Consider the following 21,927-nt stretch of genomic DNA (forward strand, 5'->3'; position numbering starts at 1 on the left):
GATACCGATAAACCTGCATTCTGCGGACTTTTTTACACTATCGTTGATCGAATGATAAATGAGCTGGAAAGTCTTTTCAAAGATAAAGCAACTTCCAGTGTTCTGGTTGGAATTCAGCATATGTTACCTTCTTTACTTACAACAAATTTTGACTTGTTTTTGAACCCTCAATTCTTGAGTGGTTTTTGTGACTATTTTCAATTACAAGTGCCGATCGCTGAAATCATGGTTGCAAAAAATTGCCTAAAGAACTTGACATACACCATCACATCCATAGTACATTTAATGAAGGCCATTCCAAAAGACATATTTCCGAACTTATGCAGAATGTTGCAAATTGCAGTGACAATTCCTGTGACATCAGCATCGTGTGAGAGGAGTTTTAGCTGTTTGAAGAGAATCAAGACATTTTTGCGTAATAGTATGGGCCAAGACAGACTTTCCTCACTTGCAATACTGGCCATAGAAAAGGAAGAGTGTCATGAATTGTGTGTGGATTGTGTTATTGATAATTTTGCAAGAAATTCGAATCGCAGAGTACAGCTGATACATAAAGACATAGTTCACATAGAAACACAGGACAAGAATATCCATCTGTTTTCATAAAAATTAATGCACTAAGTCTATGTTAGTTTTAATTCCTTATGCTTGTTATATATTATTGTCTTATTAATCACTTTGCTATTTTCAAACATTAAAAATATTTACAATAGTAGTAAGTCATGTATCTGGTTGCAGCCCCCCCAAAGCAGATGGCCTAGCGACGCCATTGTGCTATGCTAGGAATTTTTGTGGTGGCCATAGTGACTTCCTGAATGAAAATTTTGGTATAAATATTCAATATTCTACTTTTCTCTTCTAACTATATTCATCGGGAAGGTAAATGTCAAAATTTAAGTTCATAAAAGAAATAAATATAGCTTAATTCTCTATGATAAAAATACGACAAGGGGTTTACAGCGTTAAGACGATCGCCTCCAGATGATGACGTCTTCACTGAGCGCTGTGGCCTGAACCTCAAGATGGTCTTGGAAGAATACGATCATATTTACAACAAAATACTCTCGCATTATGTTTGAAGCACCATCTGTTGAGTAAAAGGTGAAAGGTTGACAATATACAAGTGGCAATTGTGAGACAAAAGTATAGGGTTACCAGACGTACTCTTTTACCCAGACGTGTCCTCTCTTTCCAGTCCTAAAAATGGTCCGGGCGAGTTTTTAGGAAAATTGGGAAATGTTCTCTTTTTGGGGGTATAGACAACTGCTTCAGCTTCAAGATTCGTAATATATGTGTATATATAGAGAGTGTTCTACAAAGGGGTTTACACTATTTGAATGTTAATAACAGAGAAAGTATTGCAGATAACCTGATGGAACTTTTTGTATCTGGATCTGTCATGATTAGTGCTTGTTGCCATTCATTTGTTTTTCTTTAATTTCAGTTCAGTTGCCAGTAGTGACAAGTAATTGACAAGATGGCTGGGAACCTTTCCGTTGAGCGGGCAGAATTTGATACTGCGCCACCGTCACGTGTAACAATTACGAAATTACGCGACAAGTTTGAGAGGGAAGGAACTGTGTATGATCTGGGGCGGTGTGGCAGGAAGAAATCAGTATCCGACGAAAGAGGGATGGAAGCAGTGGTACAAACTTTCACAACATCCCCCCAGAAGTCCATACATCAAATTCTGCCCGCCATCGTCTCTGCACTTCTTTCATGTTCACACATTTGCAAAAACACTTTAAAATCCACTTCCGTTGCTCAACGGAAATGTTCCCAGCCATCTTGTCAATTACTTGTCACTACTGGCAACTGAACTGAAATTAAAGAAAAACAAATGAATGGCAACAAGCACTAATCATGACAGATCCAGATACAAAAAGTTCCATCAGGTTATCTGTAATACTTTCTCTGTTATTAACATTCAAATAGCGTAAACCCCTTTCTGGGACACACTGTATATATTTGAAAATAATTGTTAATGTTTCCGTGTTAAATTTCAAAGTAAAGAAATACAATGCTCTCTGTTGCAAGCGCAAAGACGAAACTTTTCTTCCAACATAGAAAAATTGTTGGACGTTTACGTCTCTTTTGTTGTCGCCGCCGCGCTGCCTGAGGTTGAGATTGAGATATCAAAGCATTTGCGTCAGCTACCGCAGCTCGCGGTGAGCCGAAAGTTTCTTACACAGCTATAGTTCAAGTGTAAGTTTAAGGTTTAAAATTCTGAGAATAATGATACACAACACAAAAATTCAGCCTATTTTTTTTAAATAATTATTGATATACATGGTGATTAAATCAAAAGGTGATGATATACTAAATGTAAACATTTCAATTGGAAATTATACAATAGATGCTGACCCGAAACACGGTATTAATATTTTCATAATCGGTAATGTAAGAGTTTTGTAAAGTTGCATAAATTTAATTTTCTCGTTGTGCCATCACGAGAGTTGTCAAGCGGAATTACACTTCTGTAAAATATTTTGTGAAATCTAAAAGTTCCTCAGTAACCGTACAAAAGTAGTACATTTATTTATTTATTTCACCTAAAGTTTCAGATACAGTACTGAATGACCATTTTACACTGAAACAGTAACAGCAGGAAAATAACAATAACAACAACAACAAAATAGAGTACAAGGTAGCACTGAAAACAAATCAAAATTATACATATATCGTTAACAATTTTCTAAAACTTTGTTCTGGCAAGAATATGTCCACATTTGGAGGCAGGTTATTATATGAGTGAGGAAGCCTCTAGAAAAGAACCATCACAATATTTCGTATATTATTTTGATACTCATAGTATGTTGAAAACATTGCACCATGCTCGAATTCACTGGACATGTCTCTAATGTTATTTTCTTGATGTTTTCCTTCAGGCGACTGTGAGCTTCGACGTGTTCTACAACCCTCCGGATGGCGAAGTGTCGTCGTGGACGGGGAACGAGGCTTACGAGGCCCTGGACGACGACCAGCAGCTGCTCATCGACATCGAGCAGAACATCGCCAACCTCGAGCGGAACCTCCCGCAGGGGGGCAGGAGGGGCAGCTGGCAGTCCCTGGCAGGGTCCCTCGCAGGGGTCCCGTCGCCCGTCAGGGGCTCCAAGGGGTCGCTCAGTGCCCCGGAGAAGAGCCCTGGACCAGAGAGGAAGCGGTGAGTGCTGCCTTTGTTCCAATTTTGTCTTTCACATTTTAGGCGGCTCATTCAACGAGCAACGAGACCAAATGCAGCCATTATCTTGTACGGCAGAAATAGCCCAAATTAAAGGAGACATGTTTTTAACTTCTATCCAGATATCACACTGTTAAAACGACTTCATAACCTTCCACTTTTATCTTTCCCCAAGGAGCTTTTTACATTCCTTTCTTTAAATTTTATATAAGGGGCTATTTTCTCTCATATATTGAAGGGTGCAAGATGGCCTTATGTGCCGACACACCCAACAAATTTATTTCGTTCATTTATTCCAAAATGAATTTTAAATAATAATCAGTTTTGACTCAGTCTAGCCCTCATACTAGCTCCGACCTAAATTTCGTCAAAAGTGAGAAGCGACATTTCATCAGTTTATTTTAGTGTATATGAAATGCGAGAAATCAATTTAGTCGTTTTTCCAGTAACATTCAGTCAAACATAAAGAATAACTGCTTCTCAAGTTTGCAGTGAACTTAGTCTTTTTTCGAGTAATATTTAGTTAAAACGAGAGAGAAACTACTTTTCAAGATTGAAATACGAGTTAGTGTGCTTCAAGCAACTTTTATTCGAGACTAAATCGACATGTTAAAGACTAAATAGTCCAACTTTCTTTGTAAAACCCGTGCTAATACAGGGTGATTCTTATAGAACCGGTCTGATTAATTTGCTAATAATGCTGCAGGTGATGTATATAACAGTTCGAAATTACGGACATAATAATTCAGTGGACCGTACTGAGTCGAATAGTGTGCAGATGATCTGACAGGTAGTGTTGCCTCGTGGAAATGCTGTCTCGTCTCGAAAATATTCGTTTGTCTCATGACACATGGTAAATCTCGTCTCGTCTCGAATTTTTAAAAGCCTGTCCCGTCTCGTCCCGTGGACAACACTACTGACAGGTAGCAGCACTTATTCTGCAAGGTTAAAAGACACAAAGTGGTTCCATGAGTATTACAGTATTACCCACCAACACGTTCACCAAAACTCTGCGTGTAATGATATTCTAAAACACACCAACTATGTTCTTAAATCTTCTGTAATAACAACACAATTTTAAAGGAAACAATTCACATGTAACCTACCTGCCTGCTAAATATCCAACAATAAACCCGCCTCGTCCATTGTTGTCAGGAGTGTTCAGTTTTTTGTTTGATCTCGTTCATTGCTGATATTGGTGTCCATTGTTGACATGCACAATAATATTTATGTTTTTCTTTCAAATGTCACCAATTTCATTTAAATACGATTATCCAAAGTGACGTAATTACCACTTTAAAGTATGACAGTATATTTATGGACACGGTGTACTATTTTCCTCCGAGTTTGCCTTTCGGTCTTCTATCAGAAGAAATGCTTGTAATTAATATCACATCTTTTACTTATTTTTTTTGTCAATTTGATATTTACTTTTATGTTGTTTTTGTTACTCTTAATTTTTTTTGCTTATTATTATTGTTATTGCTTTCTCGTTGTTGACAATTTCAGTGTAAAATGGCCACCTGTGCTGTATCTGGAATTTTCTCAATAAATAAATAAATAAACAATAAATAAATCGTCCATGACTATATTCATCAAATTTTCTCTTACTTCCTATGAGTTTTTAAGCAATGGATCTTTATGTATGCTGGTGAAGAACTTGTCAACAGCTTGTTTTGAGTTTTCTTTTAATTCTTGAAGCTCTTATTGGGTCAAATTAAGTGCACGAATATGGTGATGGACAATGTTCACGATAATACTCATGGATCCCACTGTACGAACGTGTTTGCAGTGTCCAGATTTTTTCTTGTGGGGTTTACTGAAGGACAGGGTGTATGCAAACAATCCGCGTACGTTACAAGCTTTAAAGGACAACATTTCGACTGAAATCAGGAACATCACCGGAGAAACATTGCGGCGATCACTGTGATTATGCAAACGCGGATGGATGCGTGCATTCTTGAAAACTGTGGACACTTTCAACACATGCTCTGATAACAATGAAAAATCAACGGCATACTATCCAAGGTACGTCATATAAATTACGTTATTATCTGTATGGTATATTTCATATTACAGCTCATTTTGTCGGGCCGGTTCTATAAGAATCACGTTGTAAATCGATTTAGTATTACTGAATAACCATTTTTAACATGACTGCACATATTATCATGTTGATGTTTTGGAATTCACTTAGTTGGTATGCTTGCCATTTAGTAGAATCATGCCGTACAAAATGGCTTATCTAGCACAATATAGGAGATAGTGTTTGTCTACTTGCCCTTTTTGTTAAGTATTTTTTTTCCGCCGAAGTTACACAACTATCAAGCTAGAATGAAAACAGTTTCTTATACTTATCGTCATGACCAAACGGATTTATATGCGCATCGTGGCATGTAGACTGGAAATATTCCGTTTTCATTTTCCATATTTTTCCATATATTAGGTTTTGGCCCATATTTTACATATTTTAGTTAGTTTTATATATTATTTCCATATTTCAGAACATTTCTCAACGTAATTTGTAATAATTTGTGGAATAATACATGTGTCTGTGTGATCGAAATGTTTGGAATAACTTGTGAATAACTGACAAATCAAATTTATGCACAAATTTGAAATTCACTCCCATTAGTTCTATCGATATTGAACGCAGTTTTAGTCAAAATAAATCCATCTTAGGAGACAACAGAAATGAAAACACATTTTGTATTGTTTTACAATTAATGTCGATGTAAGCATACTCTCTTTATGTATTTTATGTGTCATGTTATTAAAAATATATTTCTTTACAATTTTAAGTCCATGTTTAACCATATTTTGGTGAAAATAAGGAGCGAATTTACAATACCGGAAGTATCTTCAATTGCCTTCAAATTCGGCATACTCACTAATTTTGGCCTCGTAATCACGAATCTGCAGTTAAAATTTGGCGGTCACGTCTACAAATTGCAAAATAAGTAAAAAAAAAGTGAGTCCGTGATTTATGAAGAAAACAACTATTTTTGCAATGATTAACGTTTCAAAACTATGTTTATCATGACCCTTAATTTTAACTATGCTTGCCTAACCTAACCTAACCTAACCTAACCTAACCTTACCGTGAATGGTTCGTGGGGCAAACATGTTTCCCACCTTTACGCAAGACGCCATTTTCTCACATGCAAATCAACTCTCCATGCAACAGGTCTCACTTATTGCACAACACTTGAGCAACGTTGTGTTATGACTACGTCAGAACACAAGGTAGCAAGACCGTTGTGCGGAAAGGTTTGTTGGTTGATTTAGTGTTTTAAGTCCACTTTATGCACAGTAAGGCTAATCGGGACTGGACCTACAGTTTAAAGTGGAATCTGAACCACTATGTGCTTCCAGCGGGTATCGAACCCGGGACCCCTTGATTGTAAGGCAACGACGCTACCACTGCGCCACCTGGAAAGGAAAGGAAGACGTCTTCTCTTCATATCAGAAAACATGTTTTCCATGTTAGTGTATGGAGAATCTATAGCGGTAATTGACAAGGTTATTTTGCACTTTCTAGACGTGACCGCCAATTTTTAACTGCAGATTCGTGATTACGAGGCCGAAATTAGTGAGTATGCCGAATTTGAAAGCAATTGGAGATACTTCCGGTATTGTAAATTCTTACCGAAAAGAACTAAATACAACCTCTGACAATAAAGTTCGGTGAATGATCCTGAATATCGAAAGTAGACGAATTCTTAATGAAACCTACCTTACTGTCCTTCGAAGTAGTCCCCCCCCCCCCCCATGGCTATGCACAGTTGAGAACGGCTGTACATGTCATGGAAACTTTTAGAAAAGTCTTCTTTCGGGATGGTGTTCAAGACCCTCGTCACGTTCCGTTGGATGTCCGGAATATCCTCAAATCTCTAACCTTTCAAAGCGATTTTGAGGCGTAGAAAGAGAAAGAAATCTGGAGGATTCAGATCCAAATTTCTTGCAATGCATTGCTACAGAGGATGAGAGCTGGTGTGTGAGGTACGACCCTGAAACGAAACGCCAAAGCATGGAATGGCGTTCTCCTGCATCACCCTATCGGAAGAAGGTCAAGGCGGAAAAATCACGCATCAAGACGATGCTTCTCACTTTCTTTGACAGTGATGGCATGATCCACAAGGAATTCCTGCCGGAGGGAACAACAAATTTTCCGCCTTGACCTTCTTCCGATAGGGTGATGCAGGAGAACGCCATTCCATGCTTTGGCGTTTCGTTTCAGGGTCGTACCTCACACACCAGCTCTCATCCTCTGTAGCAATGCATTGCAAGAAATTTGGATCTGAATCCTCCAGATTTCTTTCTCTTTCTACGCCTCAAAATCGCTTTGAAAGGTTAGAGATTTGAGGATATTCCGGACATCCAACGGAAAGTGACGGGGGTCTTGAACACCATCCCGAAAGAAGACTTTTCTAAAAGTTTCCATGACATGTACAGCCGTTCTCAACTGTGCATAGCCATGGGAGGGGACTACTTCGAAGGACAGTAAGGTAGGTTTCATTAAGAATTCGTCTACTTTCGATATTCAGGATCATTCACCGAACTTTATTGTCACATCTCGTATGTATTTATATATTTAGCACATTTTTACTACATACTATAAATCAGTTCTCTGGTGATGGCCATCATCCGAAAACTTCGAATTTGTGTCCACTAGAAGTACAGAAAGGCTAATCACGACTGGAAACACAGTTTCATGTAGGATCTGAATCACTATTTGCCTCCACTGGGTATCAAACTCGAGATTTCAATGCGACGTTCGTCAGTGTTCACTTCCATAGTATACATTGAGGCTTCTCTTTTACCCACTAAATGTCACTCCCAACTCTACTCGTTTAGAGGTGAGCGGGAAAACACGTGGCTATGTCAGTTGAGCTTTGTCTGTTTTCAGTGCTTCAGTGTAAATTTTTGGAGTCCTGGAATTTTCCTACTGTGTGTTCGTGAAAGCGTGAGCGGTAAGTATTTTCGTGTGTGTTATGTAGGTTAGAAATAGAGCTTCATAATGTGGTACTCTGAATGCGCTTAATCTTATTGCTTGGTACCAGGCACATATCCAGAGGGGGGCTTAGGGGGCTCGAGCCCCCCCCCGAAAGTTTTAGGTTTACACTAGATAAAATGAGGTTTTTTTGTTTCTTGTGGTGTGAAATAAAATAATGTAACAATAATTTAAGGAAAGAAATAATTATCGAGGCAAGACGGAGAATGTTCCATAACCCTGTTATTGATAATAGCACGTATCCAAGATGGGGCACAGGGGGCTCGACCCTCTCCCCAGGAAATTTTTCACTTTACGTTAGATAAAATTAGGTTTTTGGCTTCTTAAATAATGTGAAAATAATGTAAGGAGAGAGATAATTATCGAGGCAAGACGGAGCATGTTTTATACCCCTGTTATTATTAATAGCACGTAGCCAAGGTGGGGATGAGGTGGCTCGAGCCCCCCCTCTCAGGAAACTTTTAAATTTACACTAGATAAAATTAGATTTTTGGCGTCTTGAATAATGTGAAGATAATAAATTTATAAATCTGAGAGAAATAATTATCGAGATAAGACGGAGAGTGTTCTATAACCCTATTATTGTCAATAGCACGTATCCAAGGTGGGGATCAGGAGGCTTGAGCCCCCCTTCAGGATTTTTTTTCTGTTTACACTAGATAAAATTAGGATTTTGGCTTCTTGAATAATGTCATGATAATTTGGGAGAATTAATTATCGAGACAAGATGTAGAATGTTCTATAACCCTGTTATTGTTAATAGCACGTATCCAAGGTGGGGGTTGATGTGGCTCGAGCCCCCCCAGGATTTTTTTTCTTTTACACTAGATAAAATTAGGTTTTTGGATTTTTGAATAATGTGACGATGATTTAAGGAGATAGACAAGTATCGAGGCAAGACGGAGAATGTTCTATAACCCTGTTGTTGGTAATATTGCACGTACACTTTTCTTGCGCTTTCGGTGTTGTTTCAGCGCACTTGAGGACTATGTAGAGACTTGTCAGCATTTGGAAGCTGCACAACAAAGGTAGAGCCACACGTAGGGCGATTCGTTGTAATTTCTAATCTCTGGAAGGCGGGAGAGGGTACGTTCTTGAATGAGAGAAGGAGTCAATTACTGGCGATATTAACGAATCGTTTTATCTGCGGAACGTTCTACAATATAATGAGGATATAAATACGCCGATTCAATTTTTCGATTGATCTATACAAAGAATCGGTTAATGAGATTTCAGAGGTAAGTGTGACAATTCATACAGTCGATTGGTGATCAGATCAGTCAGCGTCCTCTGATTGCTTTATAAGATATAGTGATAAGAAAATGAAGACATTGACGACAGCAGAACTTCCGGGTCCTCAGAGTAGTGCTAGCTCGGTTCGAGGGCCGAAGAGATCAAGGCCTCTCTCTCTAAAGTGAATATTTCATCAGTACCGGATATTAAAACAGAAATAAGCTGCATAGATCAACTGAAAATCAAAGTTTTGAGTGATGATTTAGTTTTGCCAGAACTAAATTTCGTATATGCAGTCTGAGAATTTCATGATATAAAAAAATACTTCTGTTTAAGCCTACTGGGTTCGAAACACATTCAAACACTTAACTATTGTACCATAAAGAGACAACCGAAAATTTTATGAATGTCGAGAAGAGAAAGGAAGATGTTGCATATGTAGACATTTTAGGCGGAAATTGCAGGCTCTACCAGGACCCAAATCAGGGCTCTACCAACTGAGCCACCTAGTCATCCTTGACTTCAACCGATTTTTCGTTAAAATGTCTACACAGTACATGTCCTGTGTATATCAAATCGTAAGGTGTTGCCTGTATAGTGAACAAGCACAGAAAATATAGGAGAGAGAAGAAAACTGAGGAGCATTATCACCGGTTGAGGAGAATTTTTTTCTGTGGTCAACAAGAGCTACTACTTCAAGGTGACAATGACAGTGGCCTAATAAGGGAGATTTCACACCGTGTCGCCTGAAGATTAGGTTTGTGCGGCCTTTTGTGTCGCTACGGTGTGAAACGTTGCTGTTGATTGGCCCATTCCAATCGACATGTATCGCGTGTCCCTTCGGTCTGAAACCTTCCTAAGTCTTGAAAATCCAAGTCACAAGGATGGAAAATTAGGGCCTTGTTGAGGTTAGGTGTGAAGGCAGGCAGACGACAGCACCCTAAAGGATCATATTTAAACCTGCAGGAAGAACGCATCTTACTTCAATCTCCAATACGATGATAAAAACTTCTGGTGAGTTCATTTTAAAAAATGTGTCCGAGATAAAGAGAGGCGTGCCCAGGATTTTCGGAAGGGAGAGGGGTTACGCATACTATTTTTGGTAGTCCTAATTTTGCCATTTTTCCCTGTCTTTGACGTTCCTTTTTTTTATTAAGGAATACTGGGTCAAATGGGGTTATTACCTCACCAACCCTCCCTTGGGCACGTCACTGGATATAAATGAGTAAGCATTTGATCATACTGGGAGACGAAACATTAGATGTGTTGGGAACGGAAGGGTTTCAATTATGCATTAATTGTTTCGTGATCCACCTGTATTCGAGAAGACTTCCTTTGTTTCGTGCCGATATATAACAAGACAGCGGAAGCTGTGACAGGCATTTTTGAACACTTGTGAGTGCTAAGGCCTGAATCTGAACAATTTGATGGGTTTCGGCTTTTATAAGAGCTGAAATAATGGGAGGACAAGACACGTTAGTGGTGTTCAGACTCGAATCAGAGAGAAATATTCGAGAGCTGTCTGCGTCCAGTTCGCAACCCACAATTTGAATCTCGCGTTGTCGAGTGGATTGTCCATCCCGTGCATGTGTAACAGCTTCGTAAAAACACTCAAAGATACCATAGATGTTTTTATACCTGATGAGAAGAAATGGACAAACACACATACTGAGATGGTTCCAGCACACATTATTAATGCATGGAAACAGAGGAGTCGAGTGGTAAAAAAATGTTCCGATTTCACGTTCTGATTAAAATGATAGCCTTACAGTGGCAACGATTTAAGGGATAGTTGCTCCCAATTTTTTTGCCTTAACATTATGGCCTCTTAATGTTAAGCCTTGGCTACCAAGAGAAAGTAAACTTTCCTTGCAACGCCCTCCGCACCCCCCCCCCCCCCGTTTTGGAACCCAATTGCTACCACTGGTCTTAAACATACAATTGTGAGGTTCTTACTATACCCCTTAAAAAATGGTGTTGAGCCCCCCCCCCCCCCCCGAAAGGAATTCCTGGGTACGTGCCTGCTTGGTACAGACATTTTTAAAAAAGAGGAACTACGACGCGTGGGGCAAGTTGTCACAAATAAGACGGCGCATGTTGTCACTGTGACAATGTGCCCCACTGTGTGTTAGTCATGATACAAGTGGTGCATTCCTCTTTTAATAAGTAGTTCTGTTGCTTCGCAGAAGGTGAGAATATACAAGAGGAAGGCTGAGAGGAATGCCCCGCCCATGGGAGACCTACTGGATGCAGCAAGAGCCGTGAAAAGAAACGACAACCCCGTATCAATACGTAAAGCTGCCAAAGAATTTCATGTCCACTACAGAACATTGGCGAGATTTTGTGCACGTGTTACAGATAGTGAACTACAGTACGGGCAATGCTCATTCACATTGGGTTACTCAACATGTAACAGAGTATTTGCGGAACATGAGGAAGACTTACTAGTAGCATACCTAAAACAAGTTTCGGACATAAGTAGTGTAGGTGGCCGGGTTCCACGCCCGAAAATGGGGCTCGGTGGGGCTCGCAGTGTTGCCAGCTCCTCACCCAAAAAAATCACCAAGGTTTTTGTTTTTGGGTATAACCTAACCTCAAGCAAGAAGCTGGCAACACTGCTTGAGGCTTGTTCTGCAGTGTTGCCAACTCCTCACTCGAAAAAATCACCAAGGTTTTTGTTTTTGGGTCTAATGTAACCTAAAGCAAGAAGCTGGCAACACTGCTTGAGGCTTGTTCTGCAGTATTAGCAACTCCTCACTCGAAAAAATCACCAAGGTTTTTGTTTTTGGGTCTAATGTAACCTCAAGCAAGGAGCTGGCAATACTGCTTGAGGCTTGTTCTGCAGTATTAGCAACTCCTCACTCGAAAAATCACCAAGGTTTTTGTTTTTGGGTCTAATGTAACCTCAAGCAAGGAGCTGGCAATACTGCTTGAGAGTTGTTCTGCAGCATTGCCAATATTTTACTCGAAAAGTCACCAAGGTTTTTGTTTTTGGGTATAACCTAACCTAAAGCAAGGAGCTGGCAATACTGCTTGAGAGTTGTTCTGCAGCATTGCCAACTCCTCACTCGAAAAAATCACCAAGGTTTTTGTTTTTGGGTCTAATGTAACCTCAAGCAAGGAGCTGGCAACACTGCTTGAGGCTTATTCTGCAGTGTTGCCAACTTTTTACTCGAAAAAGTCACCAAGGTTTTTGTTTGGTCTAACCTTAGCTAAAGCAAGGAGCTGGCAATACTGCTTAAGGCTTGTTCTGCAGCATTGCCAATATTTTACTCGAAAAGTCACCAAGGTTTTTGTTTTTGGGTATAACCTAACCTAAAACAAGGAGCTGGCAATACTGCTTGAGGCTTTACAGTGCATAAAACAATTTGCCAACCTACTGGTACTTTTGCCATAGCCTTTTACAAAAAAAAGAGAGAGGAAAAAGAGGGAAGAGTTAAACAACCGACAGTGTTGCCAACACCTACCTACAGCTTTTTTTTACTTGGCAAGAGTTTAGTCAATTTATACACTGGCGCAACATACACACACTGGGCAAGGAGAGCCGGCAACAAATATATACTGCCGTAAAAAAGAGAGATGGATGGATGGTAACACAGTATGTGTGTGCGTGTGTGTGTATAATATGTAGCATTATTAACTAGATTGTGTTGGCAACCCACCTGCAACTAACAAAAATAGAGATACCAATGTTGCTGTAAGATAAAGAGGGAGAGACCTATCGTGACCTTTGTAAACCTCTCTCGGGGAAACACGATGTGCTATACATACGTGGGCGTGCTGGCGCCTCTTATTATTTTCGTATTGTGAGGCAAACAAACAAATAAATAATTGTTGTTTTTAGGATTCCTGGCCCCTATAACCTCGCCAGGGTGCGTGGTGCCCAACCAAAAAAAGTAAAAGGTTTTCTAATGGCTGCGGTTGTAGATAACCGCACCTCTGTAGGGTTTCACGTGTTTTTTTTTTGTATGGTAGTGGTGGTGCCGGCAATAGTGGGTGGGTTAATTGTTGTTGTAGTATTTTGGTTATTTGGCAGAGTGCTGCTGGTAACTGGAGGAGTTAGCGTGGAAACGAGAGGCGGTGGCGTCTGATTGTCTCCCGCGCTATTGTTCCCACCGGAAGGTCTTCCGGCCCAGTTCCAGGCGGTGTTTGTACGGGTGGCCTCGGCGGTATTGTGTTGCTTCCGCCGCCGGGCACGCCTGGAATGCTCGGGTATTGTCCGACATCCGGCGAAAGCGTGGGAACGAGAGGCGGTGGCGTCTGATTGTCTCCCGCGCTATTGTTCCCACCGGAAGGTCTTCCGGCCCAGTTCCAGGCGGTGTTTGTACGGGTGGCCTCGGCGGTATTGTGTTGCTTCCGCCGCCGGGCACGCCTGGAATGCTCGGGTATTGTCCGACATCCGGCGAAAGCGTGGGAACGAGAAGCGGTGGCGTCTGATTGTCTCCCGCGCTATTGTTCCCACCGGAAGGTCTTCCGGCCCAGTTCCAGGCGGTGTTTGTACGGGTGGCCTCGGCGGTATTGTGTTGCTTCCGCCGCCGGGCACGCCAGGAATGCTCGGGTATTGTCCGACATCCGGCGAAAGCGTGGGAACGAGAGGCGGTGGCGTCTGATTGTCTCCCGCGCTATTGTTCCCACCGGAAGGTCTTCCGGCCCAGTTCCAGGCGGTGTTTGTACGGGTGGCCTCGGCGGTATTGTGTTGCTTCCGCCGCCGGGCACGCCAGGAATGCTCGGGTATTGTCCGACATCCGGCGAAAGCGTGGGAACGTGATACACGCCAGGGTTTTTGTCTGCTTTTCTGTTATTCTTTTTGCTGGATTTTCTATAGTACGCCAAGGTGACCTATATTATGACGACTACAATACAGAAAATTCCAAAGGCTGCGATCCAAATCATGACGGAAGGGCATCCTGTCGTTCTCTGTTATTATTTATCGTCAAAGGCCATGCACACGTAACTCGAACCAACCTTGGAATTTTAGCTACCGACAGGTATAAGTTTCTATTAGAAACCCCGCGCACATCAGTTGCAGTCGAGTATTGCTACTGGGTAGTCGCATAAAAGTGTACGCTATACCAAGTGTAATATCAAGTGTAATAGAAGCCGAATTAGTTTGGTCTGTCAGGTGAGTACCATATCAACATAAGTTATACGCACACAAGTTGCTTGACCAGCTATAAAACTAAAATTTATGCAATTATACTACTGTTTTGCGTGTGTTAAATTGCTAGCAGCTTTTTGTAGGTAAGTTTTGTTTTTTTTTGTTATTTTTTGCATGTGTGTGTGTTAATAATAATTGCGAGCGGCATTAGTGAACAGAAAGTGTTGTTTTGATTAAACAACGAAATTACGCTAAACAAAAAAATATGAGCATGGGGAGGAAAAAAAAGGGGGGAAACTCTATTTTTAAATTTGTTGATACTCTGGATTGGATTTTGTTGTTTTTAAGTCTATTTTATGCACAGTAAGGCTAATCGGGACTAGGCCTACAGTTTTTTAAAGTAGGATTCGAACCACTATATATTTTTATCGGGTTCGAACCAAGGACCTCTTGATTACAAGGAAACAACACAACCACAGCACTATCGAACCCTAGTAAATATGTAGGAAAAACAACGGTATATACATAATCCAAAGTTGCATGGTTCTAGGTCCCATAGGAACCAAGAAAATCAATGTCTTGGAAAACATCTTAAGATATTTGTCTTAATCTTTAAGAAAGTCGACTTCCGGTCTGTCAAGATGTTACTTCCGGTCTGTCAAGAAAATTTTCTTAAGATATTTGTCTTAAGATGTTTTCCAAGATATTGATTTTCTTGTCTCCTAATTGACCTAGGATGATGATTTTAGGTTTGTTGGATAGGATTTGACGAAAACTATTCGACTAGCAAATAAAATCGATTCCACCCTCTCAAGTTTCGAAAATATAGACAATTTTTTTATTTTTTGAGAAACTTGATTTGCTGGCTTAGTTTTTACCCTATTTCGAAAATTTTAATGATATTTGATAAAAAATTGAATGTACTCTACAACCTATTGGAAACATAATGATTAGTGCTTACTGTTTTCGAGTTATTTTAAATTTAAATTTCAAGATGTAATTTCTAAGTTGTTTTGTAACTCGTAAACTATGGGTCGTAGAAAACCTATTCTTGTTTTATCTGCTATTGCCCGACAAATACTATAAACACAAATAATGTTTATTGCTTGATTTAAAAAAATAAAAATCGAAAATAATTTTGTTTTCTAAAAATAAAAAAAATGTGTGTATGGAAAAAAAATACGATTGTGTAATTTTTTATGATGTATATCAGCCAAAATAATAGAATATATATAAACAAGTATATTTTCATAGTTTCATACCTCTACTAGATTTGTGGAAAAATATACTAATGGGCAATAAAATCTAAAGAAAATTTGTGTCTAACAAAAATAAACTAAATAGAATTACACATGCATACAATATTTATTGTGTTTTTTTCTATCTACAATTATATTTTTCTTATATATTTTTTTTATTTTTTTATAGAGTTGATTAAAGCGCATATTTGAGGAAGGCAACACCACCCATATATAAATAAACATACCCCCAAAAAATGCGCTCCATGAAAAGTTGCCCTGTGTGCAAAAAAACTATATCAAGCAAACATTTTGCAAGACATTGTCGCACCTGCGTGCCAGGCAAGCATTTGGCTGCCACTGAACTGTGTTCTGGATGCAATAAACACATTACAATTGCGTATGTCGAGAAGCATAAGCTTACTTGTTTAAGCGAAAGTACATCTGGTGCTCAACCGTCGACCAGCTCAACCAAGAGGAAAGCGGAAGCCGACTCGCCACCATCCGCCAAACGCATCAAGACTGAGGCGAAAGCGAACCAGTCTGCTTTCCAGCGTTTGTTAGAGGACTTCCCCCCTTTACTTCAGAGGGCTCATGCGACGTGCGTAGCTTTTTGGAGAACGTGCAAGCCCAAATTATTTCCATCCTCGGCGATACGCTTGCAACGCACTCCACCAAATTCTACGCATCGCTTCGTTGCTGGTACAAGAAGCCGTCTGATGAAATTTACAGCTTCTGCCACAACACCAAGGCGAAGACACTGCATCTGGCGGATGTCGACAACCTCGAGGTCATCTACAACAAGTTTGTCGAGGAGCTGCTGGCAAAGCAAGAAGAACATGAAGCTAAGGGCTCGGGGGGGTCGCTGTGTGGCGAGCCTCACGAACTGCGCGTCAAACTTTCCAAGTTTGTGCCTCTCTCCGCCTCCAGCTACGTCTCCTTACCACGTGCTATTGCGGAAAAGAACGCCGTCCTGAACATTCAAAACAGTGACGCCAAGTGCTTCGTCTGGTCGGTGCTGGCAGCGTTGCACCCTGTCGACTGGAAAAACCATCCATACCGAGTTAACCACTACCTACCCTACGAGCCAGAGCTGGAAGATGCGATGGCTGGGATCGCCTACCCGGTGGCGCTTTCGGACATTCGGCTATCAACGTTTATGGCTTCACCGAAAACAAAAATGTGGTTTTCCCTATCCGGGTGAGCGACGTAGACGACGATGGTGCGCAGGAAATTCACCTTCTGCTCATCAAGGACGAAACCCATCACCATTACACCCTCATCCGCTCCCTCTCTCGGCTTGTTTCGAGCCAAGGGGGCAAAAACAAAACCCACATAGAAGTTTGTCGCAGGTGCTTGTCTATATTTCGTAATCGAGAACAGCAGAATTATCACCGCATCAGAGGTTCCAACATCGCTGTCGAGAAGCTCGCTCGCCACAAACTCTATTGCAATGCCAACAAGCCTGGGGTCGCAGTCTTGCCCGAACCTGGCACCGTGGAGCGTTTCCACATGCATGGTGCCATGGTGGAGCACCCTGCTATCATCATCGCGGATTTCGAGGCCTTCCTCAAACCCCTGTCCACTTGCGATCCCGATCCTGAAGTTTCTTCCACCACCCCTTACCAACTCCACGAGGCATCCAGTTTTGCATACGTTGTGGTGCGACGAGACCAACACATCGCCCCCGAGCCCTACGTGTACCGTGGTCCCGACGCAGCCAAACACTTCCTCGAGAGGATGGTTGACGAGGCCAACGAGATAGGGAAGTTTCTGTTGACCCCCAAGCCTATGCTCCCACTGTCCCCCGACGATCAACGTAGACACGACGAGGCCATCGCTTGCCCTGTCTGCGTCGAGGAGTACACCGCCAACAACCGTAAAGTCCATCACCACGATCACTTTAACGGTAGGTATGTTGGTCCTTGGTGCAACAACTGCAACCGCTTGGCCCGGGACCCGCGTTTCATCCCTGTGTTTTTTCACAATGGCTCGGGGTACGACTTTCACCACCTGATCAAGCATCTTGGGTACGACAACGAGAAAATCAATGTCCTGGCACAAAACGAGGAGCGTTATATTAGCGTCAGCAAGTGGGTTCGAATCCCAGAATCCGGCTCTACCGTCGAGCTTCGCTTCCTCGACTCCCTGAGGTTCCTCCCGGCCAGCCTCGATGCTCTCGCAGGGAAGCTGAGCAACGAACAAATGCGCATCACCTCTGCAAACTTTCCGAACTTGGACGCCGGTCTCTTCAGGCGTAAGGGGGTATACCCCTACGAATACGTCACCGACTCTACCAAGTTCGCGGAGACGTCGCTACCTCCCCAGGCGAAGTTCTACAGTCAGCTACGAGGCTCGAACATCAGCGACGAAGAATATCACCACGCCCAGTCCATGTGGCGTGAGCTGGGTTGTCGAACTCTCGGAGACTACCACGACACCTACCTCAGACTTGATGTGACGCTCCTCGCCGACGTGTTCCAGACGTTCCGGGCGACCGCAATGAAAATCTACCACCTGGATCCCGCCTACTTCTATAGTCTCCCCGGACTGGCGTGGTCAGCCATGTTTCTGGTGACGAAAATCAAGCTGGAGCTTCTTTCGGACGTGGACATGATGCTGTTTGTAGAACGTGCCGTGCGGGGTGGAATGGTCCAGGTGTCGCAACGGCACGCACGCGCCAACAACCATCACATGGCTACTGGCTACGACTCCACCCAACCGTCAAGCTACATCATGCACACGGACGTGAATAACTTGTACGGGCACTCCATGATGCAGCCACTCCCCTTTAGAGGGTTCGAGTGGGCTGACCCTTCCAACTTCGACGTTGAAGGTTTCGACGATTCGGAACATGGGTTCTTCGCCGAGGTGGACCTTGAGTTCTCCGAGAAGCTGCAGGATTCGTTTTGCGATCTTCCCCCTGCACCCGAGTTCAAGTGTCCACCCGATTCCAACCAGAAGAAGCTCGTCATGGATTTCGAACCCAAGAAGAATTACGTCCTTCACTACCAGAATCTCCGGTGGTTGATGCAGCGAGGGGTCACGGTCCACGCAGTTCACCGCATCCTCAAGTTCGAGCATTCTCCATGGTTGCGTCCATATATTGAAGTCAATACTGAACACCGCACCGCAGCCACGTCCGAGCTTGATAAGGATTTCTTCAAGCTCATGAATAATGCGGTGTTTGGCAAGACCATGGAGAATGTACGGAATCGCGTGGACATAAAATTGGTGACGAGGAAAGAGCGATGTCGTCAGCTTGTCGCGAGTCCATTGTTCAAGTCTCGAACAATCTACAACGAGCAGCTGGCTCTGATTCACATGAGGCAAGGTGTGGTGAAACTCACCAAGCCTATCTACGTTGGAGCCACGGTTTTGGATCTGAGCAAGCTCCACATGTTCGAGACGTACTACGACATATTACGCCATCACTACGGCCACGACATCTCGCTTCTCTACACGGACACGGACAGCTTGGTGTACCATGTTCGCACAGATGACGCATACGAGGATATAGCCACAGTTCCATCTTTGGTTAACCTCTTCGACACCTCAGGCTATCCCCAGCCGAACCAGCACGGTATCCTGGCCAGCAACAAGAAGGTGCCTGGCAAACTCAAAGATGAGAAGGACGGAGACGTGATTCTTGAGTTTGCAGGTCTTCGCGCCAAGGCCTATACCATCAAAGCCGAGGGTAGCGTTACCAAGAAGGCCAAGGGTGTCGGCAGACAGGTGGTTCGGGAGCATCTCACATTCGAGGACTTTGTGGATTGCCTCAAGACCAGGTCGTCGGTTCTAAGAGCAGAACAGCGCATCCAGAGCGTCGACCATGTGTTGACCACCAACAAAGTGAGGAAGATTGCCCTGGATCCCAACGACGACAAGAGGTGCGTTCTCCAATGTGGAATCCACACACTGCCGTGGGGGCACTATCGCTTAGCAGAAAGCAAAACCTGCAACATATGCCCATCTTCAACAGAAGATTCATAAAAAAAAACAAAAAAAAAAAAAAAAAAAAAAAATTTGTTAGTTATTACAAAAAAAACACTGACTGTTATTACAAAAAAAACTTTGACCGTATTCTTAAATAACCAGCATACCTATGAATCTTTTTGGTTTCCGAAAACAAACCAACATGGAGACTGTACACCGCGCGACGACAGATCATGAATTTCTACCTTCCATGTTAACTAAACTCAACGGTCTACTGATTGTTCACCTTAACAGCATTTGGACGAAATTGGATGACGATGTGGGCAAGATGTTTTACGTCTTCAACAACAATTTACATTTCTACGAAATTCCGATCGATGGAAAACTTCAAATCGCCGTGAATCCGGAAAACGTAGGCGAAATCAAAATATCTACCGGCAAGAACATTTTTCGAATCAAGCACGACAAGATGCTTTCTAACATTACGTACGATGTTTCTGCAGGAGATTATCTTTACGTGGAACTCCTAGGAGATTACGACAAACTCATTCCTCTCTTCGTAGAATTACGAATCGTCTATCCTATTATAAATAACCGTTAACCAAAATGCCTAACGATATTTTCGGCAACACTAAGCGTGTAGACCACGCAGAAGAGATTCTCATGTTGGACGTCCGAATTAAAAAGTTGAGGAGCGATTTGATCGCTTTGCAGGAGACCTTAAACAAAAGTTTAGAGTCGGAGATCGCTACACTCCAAACGCAATGTCTCGACCCCATTCTGAAAATCGATTCCGAACTGAAAACGCTCATAAAAAATTATGTCGACGTACCTTCTTACGACAACGTTCAAAATATACAGTTGAGCGTGGATAAGCTTCAAAATGATTTGGCCAAATTACAACAATTTCAATCGAAAAATGAAGATTTGGAAAAATTGAAACTCGAAATCGAAGAACGAACTTCGGCAATCGAAAAGAATTTCTCTGAACTTCAAACCGTCGTGAAGGATATTGATGTAGAACGCTTGCATGTTGTTGTTTCCAAATTACAAGAAGAATTCGCCGGCACGTTGGAAGAAATTAAATCCAAGTTACAGACTTTGGAAGATACCATGACGAACCTACCATCGTCAGACGAACTGCAGGTCATCGGCAAAAGCGTCGCGAACATAAAAATTCAATTGGAGGCTTATCAAGATTTCGAACACATTCAAACCACCATCGCTACTCTTCAGGCGTCTCTGGAGTTGATCAACGAAGAAATTAAAAATATTCACGCTGAAGCCAGTGCGTTGACGAGCATACAAGACACGTTGAGCACGGTTCAGCAGAAGATCGAATATTTAGAAAATTTGAACGTCGAAACGAATCTTGCTCATTTTCATCACGTACTGGACAACATACAGGGTGACTTGGAATCGTTACGGACGAGCGTACCTTCGAGAGAAGATTTGGAAAAATTGAAAACAGCGGTGACGGCACTATCCGATTCGAGCGACATCAAAAGTTCCTTGAGCGATCTCGAGAGTAGGGTGGCTAATCTCCCCACCTCAAAAGAATTGCACGCTTTGAAAAGGAGCATATCACGTATGCTGAAACGACTGGAAACGGAAACGGCGAACGTGGAACAGATTCGAGACGAACTTACTTCGCTGGTGTCGACGCTGCCCACTTCGCAAAGCGTCGCCGACCTTCACACGCAGTTTACCGAGATGCGAAGCATCGTGAACGATCTCACCGAGAAGAGCTCGAAATTGAATCAAGTCGAGAACCTTCAGAGTATTGTCGTCAACATCAGGGATCAAGTTGGAGTGCTGGAATCCACGCAGGAATCGACGCTGGCCTCTTTCGGTGCCAAGTTCCAAGAACTCAACGAAAACTACAAGCAGTTGAACGTGGAAGTGAAAATCAAACCTTCATTTTCTACAGTAACGGATACCATAGTCGAATATTTGTTGCCCGTACAAAATACACTGGGGCAGCTTCACAGCAACCTCGTTAGCGTCGATACTAAATTCGCTAAACTGCATTCTCTGCAAGCCATCGAAATCAACAGCGTACCCAATCAACAGAGAATCTCCACGTTCGTTGAAGGTAACAAACTGTACATGTTGCATCCTTATCATCCGTACTACAAGTTTCTCCTCGATGGCACGATTCAGATAAATGAATTTTCGTACTGGTCCCACGGCAGAAAAGCTAGCGTTCCCACCATGACCTTGATAT

At 42.2% G+C, this 21,927-nt stretch overlaps 1 protein-coding gene across 7 annotated transcripts in view; it reads left to right on the forward strand.

Annotated features, from left to right (window-relative positions):
• Positions 1-21,927, forward strand: part of LOC145987648 (otoferlin-like) — a 453,910-nt gene that overhangs the window by 281,068 nt on the left and 150,915 nt on the right. For all 7 annotated transcript variants that reach the window (XM_083122142.1, XM_083122144.1, XM_083122148.1 and 4 more), the window contains exon 4: positions 2,889-3,163. In XM_083122142.1, the coding sequence (XP_082978268.1) occupies positions 2,889-3,163 (275 nt within the window). The remainder of the gene's footprint in view (positions 1-2,888; positions 3,164-21,927) is intronic.

Source organism: Lepisma saccharinum, chromosome 5, assembly GCF_977018435.1.
Source record: "Lepisma saccharinum chromosome 5, izLepSacc3.1, whole genome shotgun sequence".
Taxonomy (NCBI): domain Eukaryota; kingdom Metazoa; phylum Arthropoda; class Insecta; order Zygentoma; family Lepismatidae; genus Lepisma; species Lepisma saccharinum.